The sequence below is a fragment of the Ammospiza nelsoni genome, chromosome 8, assembly GCF_027579445.1.
Source record: "Ammospiza nelsoni isolate bAmmNel1 chromosome 8, bAmmNel1.pri, whole genome shotgun sequence".
In the NCBI taxonomy this organism is placed as follows: Eukaryota; Metazoa; Chordata; class Aves; order Passeriformes; family Passerellidae; genus Ammospiza; species Ammospiza nelsoni.
The window spans coordinates 18,405,333-18,418,243 of NC_080640.1; the positions used below are offsets into that span (position 1 = coordinate 18,405,333).

Consider the following 12,911-nt stretch of genomic DNA (forward strand, 5'->3'; position numbering starts at 1 on the left):
CAGGTTGAGCCATGTGGGAGGGTGTTGCCCTGTGGAATTTGTAGATAAGGATGCTTTATACCTGCGTGTGCCCGAGAGGCCAGTTACATTCTGCGGCTTCCAGAGGGAACGAGCCTCCAGAGGAGTACAGTTATTCCATTTTTCTTGTGGTGAGTTTATTGAAAAGAGCTTTTGTTTCTTCCTCTCCTCCCTATGCCTCCCTTCAAATCTCAGATTCCCAAACTTTGAGGTGTGATATGTGTGGTTTTCTTTGCCGACAGAGCCAGGTAACACTACTGAGACCGCAATGGCATGGTGGAAGGCCTGGGTAAGTAGAGGATATACTGATACTCTGAGGGGTTTTTGGCACTGTAATAAGGTAACTTACAAGTTGTATCAGGCACTGTGTGGGAATGAACAGTTTCCTTTAAAAATCAGCAAGACCTTTTTACTGTTTTTCTGGCTGTATATTAGCATTCAGCACTTCAAAAACATTGATGAAGGAGGGTGTTGATATGGCTGCTGGCTGTAGGAGGAGGAGCAGATCCTATCTGTACCCTTAGCTGAGAGAGGTGCAGGGGGTGTCTGTGTCCCTGTGTTCATGGAGATGGTACCATGCAACAGCAAAGTTACTCAGCTGAAGCTGTGGGCTCCTGCCTGCTCCCTTGTCCTGTGGCAGTGAGTTCAGGGCGCTGGCCTGTCCCCATTTTTGGTCCCCTGTTGTGCTGGCAGGCTGTGGTCACAGAGGAAGATATGGTCAAGCCACAATGTCTGTCTTGGGTGGGTTTTTAATATTGCAACAATAATGTGTCTTGAACAGCCTGTCTCTTTGCCAGGAGCCAGAAATGCTGTGTATGTTCTCTTGTAAATGCTTGTGGCTCTCAGAGGAATGTGGCAGGATGGGGAGAAGTTCATGGGCTGTGCTGAGGCAGCACCTGGGGTCTGGCTCAGACCAGGCAGCAGGTAGCCTTGGTGATGTGCCAGCTCCCCCATCAGCCTCTGTGGGAGGCCAGGTTTACTCCCGGGTCTCAAAATATTTTTTTCCCCAGAAAGATTCAAATTGTAATCTTCCTTCTGAGTTTTCTCTGTCTCCCTATTTCCTTTGGAAGTTTGGTATAATAAAATAGATGTTTATCTTGAGCTTGGACTAGCTCTCATTTCATTTTTTTTCTTTTTGGATTACCTATTCTCTTCTACCCCCAAGCTGGAAATAATTTGTAAATTAGAGCAAGAAAAGAAGGAGAAAAACTCTTATACTCCAATGATCCAGTACCAGTTGGTGTTGTAGGGGGTGGAGGCATGAGAAGAAAATGAGAGGTCCAAAGAAGGATGGGGAAAATTTTTTGTTTTCTAAACCCTTCATTAAAAAATACAGTTCAAAAGCAGAAGGAATGAAAAAATGTGAAACTTTCTCAGAAAATATTGACTGAACAAAATGCAAACAGTAACCCAACCTGTCCCCAGATTCCAGTTTTTTAAAAAGAGTCTATCATTTAGGTTTGAAAATATTTTGGTAGTAAAACTTTTATTCCTTCTTCCTTTCATTCATAGATAAAACTTTTCACAGTATCACTTAGGGAGTTGTAGGATTAATTCATCTGGGAAACAAGACGAAAGTGAGCAGGGATTCTCTGAAAAGCTGGTGCAATTGTACTTATGCTGCAACAGCTATGTGCACAGAGAATGAGGTGCAGGAGTGAGTCACAAATGTGCTACTCAGCCAGGAAGGGCCGTAACTGTTTATCGGAATTCGTACCAAAAAAGATCATTGTTTAATTTGTTTCCACTGCCTCCAAATGAAAGCTCAGCTTTGTACTCCCTCTTTCACTGAGTCACCAGGCTTGGGTCCAGAATGTTTGGGGGTTTCTTCACAGGGCCCTTGCATGCAGCTGGAGAGGATTGGCCATCCTATTCAAAGCAGACTCAGATGGATGGGTCTAACCCACTGCCCAGGGAAGCTGTGGTGGTGCTTGCCACCTTGGCAGAGGGCTAGAAAAGGAGCACTTGAAAAGCAGCTCAAATTCTTCTAAGCCAATGACAAACTGTTGGAGGTGGCAGTGCCCCCTGCTCTGTCACTGCTGTTTTCTGCAGTGACAGCTTCTCCTCAGCCTTATACTTGCCGCTCGGTGACCATTGGGATTCAAAGCTGCATCTCTTGTGAAGTTTCCTGTTGACACCATTTGCTTCACAGCTACTCTTTCTGCTGGGAGCAAGGCGGGGTGCTGCAGGGGTGTCTCTGTGCTAGCTGTGAAGCAAACTTTTCCAAGTCTTGCTGGTTGCTGAACATTCTGCCTCTCTCAATACTCCTCACTGTCACTGCTCCATGCAAAGGTGCCAGCTGTATCCACTGGTTCTCTTTCACATGGGAAGTAAGAGCAGAAGGGATTTGCATCGTAGCAGGAGGCTGATGGGCAGCCCTTGGTGGTCCATGTTACGTAAGTCATGTGGGACAACCCTAATGCTTCCTTCTGATCCATAATCTCTGATCTCTTTTATCTCACTGTGAAGCCATCCCCATTAAAATATTTATCAGCTCATACTGATAAATACTGATACCGTTAGTTTAATATTAACCCTGCATCTAAAGGCAAATTTATGAGAATATGGTAGTTTCCGACTTAAATATCCTTGTTTCTGGGAAGGAGAAAATTGTGTTTATTATTGTAATAAAGTGATGATGACTCCTCATGCCTACCCACCCACATACTCCCCCTATTGACAGGACCAGTTTGTGATGGATATGACAATATTTTCAAGCCAGTTCCTTGACTACCAGCTTTGTTAAATTTTGCCTGTGTTCTAGTTGATGGCCCTACTACCTTGTGGTGACTAAAGTAAGTCTCAGTGTGTCTTTTATGCCCTGGGACTGATACTGTCAGCACCTCAGGGGTTTGTTAGGAGGATTCTGGTGTAGTTGTATCTGATTCTTGGTACAGGGAAGAACATCAAACCTGCATTCCTCCAGATGGATCTCTTCCTTCAAAGTAGTCTTTTGCCCCAAATTCTTCCAGTGGAGATGCTCTCTTCTTGAAACCAGCTGTGCAGAAGTGCAGCAGCAGCTGCTGAAGAAAATGGTCTGTGAGAACATGACAATTTCAGGAATTCAAAAAGCTCTCAAAAAGCTACCCTGCACCAACCCACTGAGAAATGCAGTATGGGACAGCAGCATCCATGCTGTGAAGGACTGTAATTAAGGGGTGAATAGGAAAGTCCAGTCTGTGCTTTTTCTGCCACTCTGCCTGACCTCACAATGCTTGCAGCACTGTCAGCCATGCTTTGCACTTCCTGTTCCTGCCAGCAAAGGCTGGTACAGGCAGGTGGGAACAGGAAACTTGCGCTCTCTTTGGAGAGAAACTTGTGTTCTCTTTTTGCTCTGCTGAGAAACTTCTGGCCAGTCTCTCCTATTTTCTGTGACTTCACCATGTGTAGGCTATAAATGTCATTAATGTACTTTTCAAATACTTTTTCTCCAGTTGATGAAAAGCAGTGGTGGAAAGTTGTTTATTTTTCTTCTTCTTTCAGAGTGAAGCAGAGGGCAGGTCTGTGGCAGGTACTTTACATTTTAATGCTGCACCTGATGCTCAGACTCTGTACAACGCCATGAAAGGGCTGGGTGAGTTGACTCCAACCACATATGTAAATTCTATGTTCTTATAATTGCTAAGTTGAAATCAATTCCTTAGAAAATTTGCATCCAGAGATATCACCTCTTTTTTACTGTGAAAAACTAATATTAAAGTTTCCATGGTATGTACTTAAACTTCTACACAGAGGCAGTGAACAAGACAAGGTTGTCTGAATATTCAGATTGGGATTTTGGACCAGTCTCAGCTTATTTTGTGCACTGTATTTATGATTTATTGTTGCTTTCCACAGGGACTGATGAACAAGCTATAATTGATGTCTTAACCAAGAGGAGCAATGTGCAGCGTCAAGAGATTGCCAAATCCTTCAAAGCACAGTTTGGAAAGGTTCTTCTAAAACAATGCCATATTATTCAATCACTGGTTTACTGCATGCAGGATGTAGTAAATGGGCGTACACTTCTTTCTGAAAGCATGATGCAAACTATATGCAGGTCTTCTGCAAATAAGTAGGCTAATATCTAATTATAAGGCCTGTGATTAATTCGTAAAATTAATGTTTGGCCAGGAAAAAAATGTTTTTCTCCTAAAAATTCAATTTTTTTAAAAATGCATTTTGACCAGAAATACTTTTTTAAAATCAGTCTTAATTTGAAGTGAGTGAAGCTTCTTATTGATTTGAAGCTGTAACAAAAATTGATACCCATCTAAGTGACACGTTGAGTAAAATATTGGTTTGTTTCAGGCCTTTTTAAATGTCAAAAAAGTTCAATTTAAAGACTTATTTAATTACACTTGTTTAGAAATTCCATGGTTATCGACAACTATGTTTTCCTTTGTTTCTCTTTGTTTCTTCTTTTTAAATCTTACTTTTATTGGGAAAATCTTTTCACCAGCAGACTGTATACCTTCAGCCTTACTGTGAGCCTTGCTGGAAAGGAGACTGCCATGCAAAAGCCTAAGAAAGGGAAGCAAATATGGGGGTGGTGGGTATGGAACAATGATTAAATAGAGCCCTTGCATCCCACTAAAACAGGAAGAGTCATTCAACAGAGAGAGGAAAACTTGCACTATAGTCAGAGGGAAGTTTGAAGTGTATCTTCAAGCAGACTGCAGTCCTGATTCTGCAGATGTCCTGGGTGCAAGTTTAGATGCAGTTTTGGGAATTTCTCTGTAGCTACACCCTTGCTCAGTGCAAGGCCTTCAGCTACCTGGTTCTGCTCTGTGAGTTAAGCAGGATGGAGCAAGATTTGCTGCAGGATTAATTATTGAGAAAGCCCAAATATCAAGAAAACAGGGAATGTGTAAGCACCTTGACAAACCCCATTTTGGAGTTAGGTGCCTTTTTCAGTCTCAGGACCTTTTTTAATCAACTATCAGCAATGCTGTCATTCAGCTTCATTACTTGGGACATGGGGATGGAAGCAGCATGTGCAGCACAATGATCCTGTGGGTCTGTTTATGTAACCATGTGATGATGCACTTTTGGCAGGATCTGATTGAAAGCCTGAAGTCTGAATTGAGTGGCAACTTTGAGAGGCTCATTGTAGCTCTCATGTACCCCCCATTCAAGTATGATGCCAAGGAACTGTATGATGCCATGAAGGTAAGCATGTTGCATGCTGATATTTAAGTAGTAGCACAAATACACTGCTAATTTCCTGCACTTGTGCAAGTGTTAATAACTGGACTGTTGCATGGTTAAGTTTGTTATTAGCAGTAGCCTTTGAGAAATACTTAATTGTACTATTAGTGTTCTGGGGGAAAATGCTGCTTAAATATTTATGACTATATGGAAGTTTCTATACATAAGTGACTCAAAGAGCCTGGGAAGGCAACAACAAAACTGAATTCACACCCAAACCTGCTGCCCTGATGTCCCAGCTGAGCCCTGAAACCTTTCAGGAATCAAGGAGTGGTGGTGCAAGGGCCAGGCTGGGGTCGGCTGGGATCCTACCTATTGATAATGTATCTTTACAAGTTTCAGATACAGAGTGGTCTGTTAAAATGGTATGAAGAAGGACTGACTACTAAGGACTGGTCTCCCTGCATTCCCTTAATGCCGTCTATTGTCGAAGATCTGACACCAGAAAAGCACTGAGGAAATGTAGGGTTACATAAAGTCATCCTTTACAAATTAGGCACCTTGGTAAAAGAAACAGTGTGCAACCCAAATGTGTTTTGTATCTCCAGCTTTCATCACGATGGTTTCTTACAGCTCAGCCTGACTTTGCTGCCATCCAACTCCTCCCTTCACCATACTTGTCTAGCAGTAAATCATTTCCATGACTAGATGCCTGTCTCCACCTTTATTTCTCCACCGTTTTCTATTATAGGGCGTGGGAACAAGAGAAAGTGTTATCATAGAGATCCTGGCATCTCGGACAAAAGCGCAGATCAAGGAGATAATCAAGGCGTACAAAGAAGGTAAGTGCCCGGGGCTCAGATTTCTGTGGTCAGAGCTCAACAGGCAGGCGTTGCCAGCTAGCACTGTCAGCAAGAAAATGGCTTTTCTAAAAGCATTTAACTCTTAAAGCAATAAACTCTGCTTTCAGCTGGCAAACAGAACATGGCTATGTTGAGAGAATTTGAAAATCCCTTTCTAGGTCTTCATCCATCTGCAGCCAAGGGTCAGCAAATTACAAATTTCGTTCCATTTAGGTACAGAGTACTGTCAGAACATAGACAAAATGATAGTTGTGCACTTGGCATTTCTCTCCATTAAATACATGGGAATTTATCAAATATGTATTTGTAAATATTTAATCTTGTTCATCCCTTCAGCTATACCTCTAAAATTAGCTCTGGGTTTAGTGCTTAGACATCAGGGGAGCTAGTCACTCAGCTGGATGCAAATGCTGACCTGGGCATCACACAGGGTGTGAGCTGCTCTCAGACCTGTTTTTTCCCTTGATGACCCTCTTGCCCAGTGTCAGGCTATGGTGTGGGCTTGGGTTACTGGCAATGTCCTGACTGTATGACCTAAATAAATAACAAACCCTTCCCTTGTCCTTCTCTTTCCCTTGGGTAGCATACGGTTCTGATCTGGAGCAAGACATAAAATCGGAAACGAGCGGCTACTTGGAGCAGATTCTGGTTTGCCTTCTTCAGGTAATGCTTGAGAAGAGAAATGAGGATATAAAGGTCTTCACATTTCTCTCTTCTTTTCTGGAGAAGACATGCAATAGGAGAGCCAGTACAGTCATGATCACCAGATAAAGTGCAGAGACCACCATGTCACTTGGACTGGATCTGTTTCAGCTGTGATGTGACTGAAGCAGGGAAATCTCTCTCCCTCGGCAGCAGTAAGAGAGCTGGGAACTCACAGCCAGCTCTCCTGCAGAGACACCTCACTTTCACCTGTGTGTAAAGCCACTGTACTCTGCAAGGGTCTTAAAAAACAGTACCGCTCCACTAGGATTCACCACTTTTCCAGGACCTGTGCCCTCAGTGCCTGAGTGCTGTTACCCTACCACATTTTTGGAATTTTCCTGCCTGGTAGCAGAATAACTGAACAATTTTTTACTCTGCTTCATATGACTGATTTCAGCGCCTTTCAGTGACGGAGTTAGCATTCATACTGTCTGAAATATTACTGCTTGAGTACTCTGCAGGAATAGATAACTGAGAGGATAATTGATCTTTGATCAGAATGAATGCTCTGATCCTTATTTATGGAAAAATCTTCATGAGACATAATTGTTACCCTTCTTTTTCTGCTCATAGGGTGAGAGGGACAATGCCACCCTCTATGTGGACACAGCCCTGGCTCTTCAGGATGCAGAGGTACTCTCAAATACCTGAGATCACAGATATGCCTGCATTCCCACCTTCTTGAACTTCAGAGTGCTTCAGTGTCAGCAGAGGGTTGGAGTCACAATAATTTGGGGTGGGGTTATCTTTAAGTAACTTGGGGTTTTCTCAATTTTGCCTGCACTGCTGAGCTCTGCCTTTCCAAAGAGGGGTGATGAGGCCTGGGCTTTGGTTCATCTGCTTTTGATATGGCTATGGTGGAGTGGAAGAGCAGAGAAAAGGGAGAAAACCTCAAGTGAATTGTTGGCTGTTCCAGCTGCTGCAGGAGGGGTAGAAAGGATGGAGACAGTGGATGTTCCATTTGTCTGGAAGACAGAAAGCTTTTCATAACCTGCCCTTCTAGAGTCTGGTTCACACAGTGAACCAGAAGTTTGGGTTACTCCCTTTATCCCAGCCTTCAGCCAAACTCTGTTCCTTTAGCAGCTGCACACAGAGAACAGCTCACTAATACCTGTGTGCTAATTCCAGGCTCTCTATGCTGCTGGAGAGAAGATTCGGGGCACTGATGAGATCCAGTTCATCACCATCCTGTGCAAAAGGAGTGCCACACACCTAATGAAAGGTATGGAGCAGAGCCCACATTGCCATCACTACATCCCCAAGCCTCCAAAATCACAAATCACCCTAGACAAGAAGAGGAGAGGCTATAGATGAGAGACATGGGTGGTCAGAAATAAGTACCTGAGCCTGTTTTCTAATCCCTGGTCACCCAGTAACCAAAAGCTGCCATCAGATTTTGAGAAAGGTTATGAAGATTTAGTTCTGCTGAAAATCAAGTGGTTTTTCCAGGGGTCCCTATACAGTGATGATAACTGGGTGGCTGTTTTTACAAATTCAAGAAGAGAGTGACTGAGTCCTGCCCTAATTAAGTAGGATCATGTGCTGAACACACACATCCCCTTGGATGTGGGTTCCTCTGGGGGGAAAAAAATCACTGAAAAAGTAGCTGGTTACTCGGTGCTGGAGAATGACAGGGTGCAGCCTGCACTTCTGCCCCAGGTCCTTTTGAGGGCATCAGAGGCTGCTGGGAGGGAGGACACAAGCCCTGCTCCAGCTGAGACCTCAGCTCGCCACTGTCCATGCAGCAGAGACCAAACCTTGTCTTCTCAATGCTTTTCAGGCATAACAGATTTTGTTATGTTGGCTGAATCTAAACATATCAAGTACTGTGTGAATCAGGTGGACCTAAAACTGATAAATTTAGCCGAAGATAAACTCGATATGCCTGAGCTTTTTCTGAGCTGAGGTCCTCTTCAGCTGTTTCTATGCCCTGGAAGCCAGCTCCCCCTTGTGTTTCAAATTCAATCTCTCAAGGTCACTTAAAAAATAAACAAAACAAAAATAGGTGGTCACTATAGTATTTGTCTGTATCTGTCTTTAAGAATTGAATTTAATCTCGTTGTGATAATGCAACCAGTCTTTTGAACCTACTGTGGCACTAAGCAATTTCTTCTGTACCTATTTGTCATTAAGATCTCAGTGTAATTATTGCAGTTTTTAAAATTTGTTTTTAATAGAAAGAGTAGTTTGAGTTGAGAAGTTTGTATCCATCTGTCTATTCTGTATTCCATTTCCCCAAAGTGTCTTGAGTGTTGATGATATCGAGTGCTGAGCAAAGTTTCTTAAGATGTCTATTGCATTACACAGCAGTTTTCCTTCTTTGTTAGTCCTAGAAAGCTAGGAGTAAAAACAGATATCAGTGTTTCTGAGCCTTGGAGTATCCAAAGTGTATAAGGCAAGCAATGACCTTGTTGCTGAGTGTTTGTTACTGTAGGAACTCAAATATCTTGGAATCTGCGCCTGTATTTTGCTCATCTTTTCTCAGTTGTTTTTATTTTAAATTGTGGTTAAAATAATAAGTTTCCCCAAATGGTTTTGTCATAATTTTAAAGTCCATTGGCTGTGAACTGCACAGGGAATTAAGAACCATGAATGCTTTGGCTTTTTGTAAATGTTAACATCCATCTTTGTGGCTGATTACTGATGTTGACTAAAACCTCCTGAATCTGGTGCAAATGTGGCCATTGCTTTTGCAGGATTTGTGTGTTTATATTGCCACACAAGCAATGCCTGTAAATATTGTACACAAAAGGCCTTGAGGGTTACTTGGTAAAAAATATAAGTTCTTTGTGTTTCAAACAGTGTTTGAAGAATACCAGAAGCTGGCTGGTAAGAGCATAGAAGACTCTATCAAGAGTGAAACTCGTGGTTCACTTGAGGATGCCATGCTGGCTATTGGTAAGTGGCAACCTTTCCCTTTGCTCTGTCAGAGTCTGCTGCCTTTTATTCTGCAGTAATTGACTTATATTAGACAGATCTGCTTTATAAAGGTGTCTGGTATGAAGTAAGGAGTACCTCCTGGATGAGATAAACTCAGATTCCAGGAGCACCGTGAATTAATGGGAAGCCTGAAGGATCTCAGTCACCTCCTGCCCTGGGCTGGAATTACCATTGATTCTTACTGAGCTTTTTTGTATGCCTAGTGAAATGCACCAGGAACATCCGTTGCTACTTTGCAGAGAGGCTGTACAATGCTTTAAAGGTAAGACTCTCCATTGCAACACACTGGTTTTCATACAGACTTAACTTGTAACCTGACTTCCACCAATTCAAAGTAGAAGAGCCAAGGTTTTGGTGAAATTCAGCATGTTTAGTGCAATTGTTGCAAGATATTCTGCAAGTAATAGCAGAATCCTTTCAAACACCTTGAGTAGAACAGTACCCTTTAAACTCAAGATAACAAGGGAGTCTGGCTTTTCTGGCTTAAGAGCCTGCAGGGAGCCCAGCCTCACTTTCTGGAACACAGACAAAAGAGGCTTTTCTGGGAGGTTGTTTATGGTGAAGACTTGCCTTCCATTTAAATAGACTGGAACACAGTATTTTCTTTTTAGGAAGCAATTCTCTCAATGGCAGTATAAAATGAGATTTTCAAATGGGGACACATAAGGTATTTGCAGACTGTGTCCCTGTAATACTTAACTGATATGTACAAGATGTCAGCTCTCCAAACCTTTTGGAAAGCTGAGATTACAGTTTTGTTATCCATATAATTTTAATTTTCCTGTGAGTGATTAAACAATATTGGCTAAAGCCAAACAGTGCCTGGGTGATTCTGCAGAGGGACAGTCTGTATTTAGTGCCAGCTCCCATCTCTGTAGCGTGTTTGCTTTTGCATTTGACATGTGCAAAACTTGTGCACACCTCCATGGTGGGTTTGTGGTGTTGGCAGTGGCCCCTGGGAGGGGTGTGGGGGTGGGCCCTCCAGAAAGAGATGCAGATGTTCCACAGGAGAGGTGCCCAGTGGTGTTTGAAAGCTGACTCCTCCTGCCCTGGACTAGTTTGTACAGCTTATCCCTTGAACAGCCAGTAGCATCACAGACTGCTGTATCTGTTCTTCCAGGGGGCTGGCACCGATGATGGGACTCTGATAAGGGTGCTTGTTTCTCGAAGTGAAGTTGACCTAAATCTTATCAAGCCTGAATTCCAGCGCATTGCAGGAAAGCCTCTCTCCACTATGATTTCGGTAAGCAGAATCTTGGTATGATGTTCTCAGTCATTGCATGTATTCCTAATCTTTCCAGCACTGTGGGATGCTTCCATGGTTGTTTGCAGTAACAAGCTTATTTTTGCTATGGTCATGTCTCTCCTTCACTAGGCCTGTTAAAAGCCATGTCCTTGAGAGACACCTGTGTCTGAAAGGTGAGTCAGACCATATGCTCTCTGTAAGGACTTGGACAAAGCAAACCCAAGGAGACACTGCACTAGGATTTTCATGGACCAGTCTCTGTATCTATGCACTGCATGACTGTTCTAGATGAATCTAACTTAAATTAATCATTGCTGTTATACCTATCCCACACAGCTGTGCCATTTTCTCCTCTCTCTCTCTGCCACACTTAACTACCTCAAGCCAGTGCCATCCATATGCATCAAAATAATGCTTTTCCTTTTCCTTTTCCTTTTCCTTTTCCTTTTCCTTTTCCTTTTCCTTTTCCTTTTCCTTTTCCTTTTCCTTTTCCTTTTCCTTTTCCTTGTCTCTTGTTTGAAGGGGTTTTGCTGCCTTATCCCAGGTGAAAGCCTTGTCTACACTGTGATGAGACCAGTTCAGAAACTGAACCTTGTTAAGGCTTATTGTAGCATTTGAGTTTCAGCTCTGAGTGAATGTGCCTCCCCTGTTAGTGCTGAAATGCTGTTTTTTACCATTTGTCCCCAGGACTTTGGGACATTCCTTTGCCCCTGTGCAAATGGCACAAAAGCCCTGTCCTCAGCAGTCCCTATGGGAAGTCTGGGTCTGTAATGAAGGGCCCTTCTTATAATTGACACTGTCAGTGTCTGTCATGTTGATTAATGATCAGCCTTCAAGGGTCTGTACAGAATATTCATTCCTTCTGAGAAGTGGAACTAGATTTACACCTGTCACCACAAAGCATTCAAAGGGAGGAAATTTTCTTTACCTAGTGAATATTTTGTGTAGTGCTTCTAGACCAAAATGACCACATTTTTGGCTTTTTAAAAATGCCATGTGTCAGGGCTAACTATATAACATAACTGCCTTTTCCCTTCCTGTAGGGAAGAGGTTCTACATAAATACCCAGGGACAAAGAATCTGAACACAACAGGTTTGCTTGGTGTCATTTGTGCTGACTTTGCGCTGCTCTGTGGGACAGAACCTTGATCAATTGCTCACCTGCATTCCAAAGGAAAAATTTGGCTTGGTTAATGTTATTTCAGGTGGTAGCTACAAGCCCCATTTCTCCGTTCGCTTTTGATGGTGTGTCAGCTGGCAGCAGCTCTGCTGAGGTCTGACTTGCTCTTTCCAAAGTCCTTTTCCTGTGTGGGCATATTCCACAGACTGACACCGTCAGCACTTGGAGCGTGCAGAAGAACTTCCCTACTCTTCCCAACTCACCTATATTTTAATGTTTTCTCCTGTCAGGAGGACACCAGCGGCGATTACAAGACAGCCTTGATGAATCTCTGTGGCAGTGACTGACAGACTCTAGGAGGAAGATGTTGAAAAGGATACAGAGAGAAGATTAACAGTGAACAAGGGTCTGAAAATGTACTTGTAGAAAATCTTTCCATTGATCCAAGTGGGGGTGAAAAGAAGATCAAATTAATGGCTGAGATTTCCAAAGCTCTCTGAGGGATGTGGATGCTCATTACACACTGAATGCTATCCACTTCCCAAGCACAGGGGGGAATGTTAATTTCTTGTTTCCATTTTCTTCTTTGAAGTTTTCTTTGTATTTTAACCTATGGTGAAGGATGGCACTTGACATGGAATTAAAGGTTCTTTTAAATCCTCTATAGCTCTTTCACAAGTCTGAACAACCCTACAAAGCTTGGGATGCCCTGAAGACATGCTGATTTCACCAGGACCAGCTGGTAGAGCAGGGCTGTTGGATGCTTGAAGGATGGGTCTGGAAGGAGTCCCAGATATTAATGAGGATTTAGGACACGGGTCAGAACAGAGAACTTAGTGCCAGAGGCAGTAGTTTGGCAGCCTTATCTAGATATCTTCACAGGGACCTC

General features: G+C 43.0%; 1 protein-coding gene across 1 annotated transcript; it reads left to right on the forward strand.

The window, feature by feature from the left end:
* ANXA8L1 (annexin A8 like 1) lies at positions 1 to 12,686 on the forward strand. Its single transcript, XM_059476904.1, has 13 exons — positions 1 to 149; positions 261 to 307; positions 3,502 to 3,592; positions 3,856 to 3,950; positions 5,056 to 5,169; positions 5,900 to 5,990; positions 6,595 to 6,674; positions 7,290 to 7,349; positions 7,845 to 7,938; positions 9,519 to 9,614; positions 9,860 to 9,918; positions 10,777 to 10,899; positions 12,313 to 12,686. The coding sequence occupies exons 2-13, from the start codon at positions 287 to 289 to the stop codon at positions 12,367 to 12,369; spliced, it is 981 nt and encodes a 326-aa protein (XP_059332887.1). The 5' UTR covers positions 1 to 149; positions 261 to 286; the 3' UTR covers positions 12,370 to 12,686.
* Positions 12,687 to 12,911: the final 225 nt, after the last annotated feature.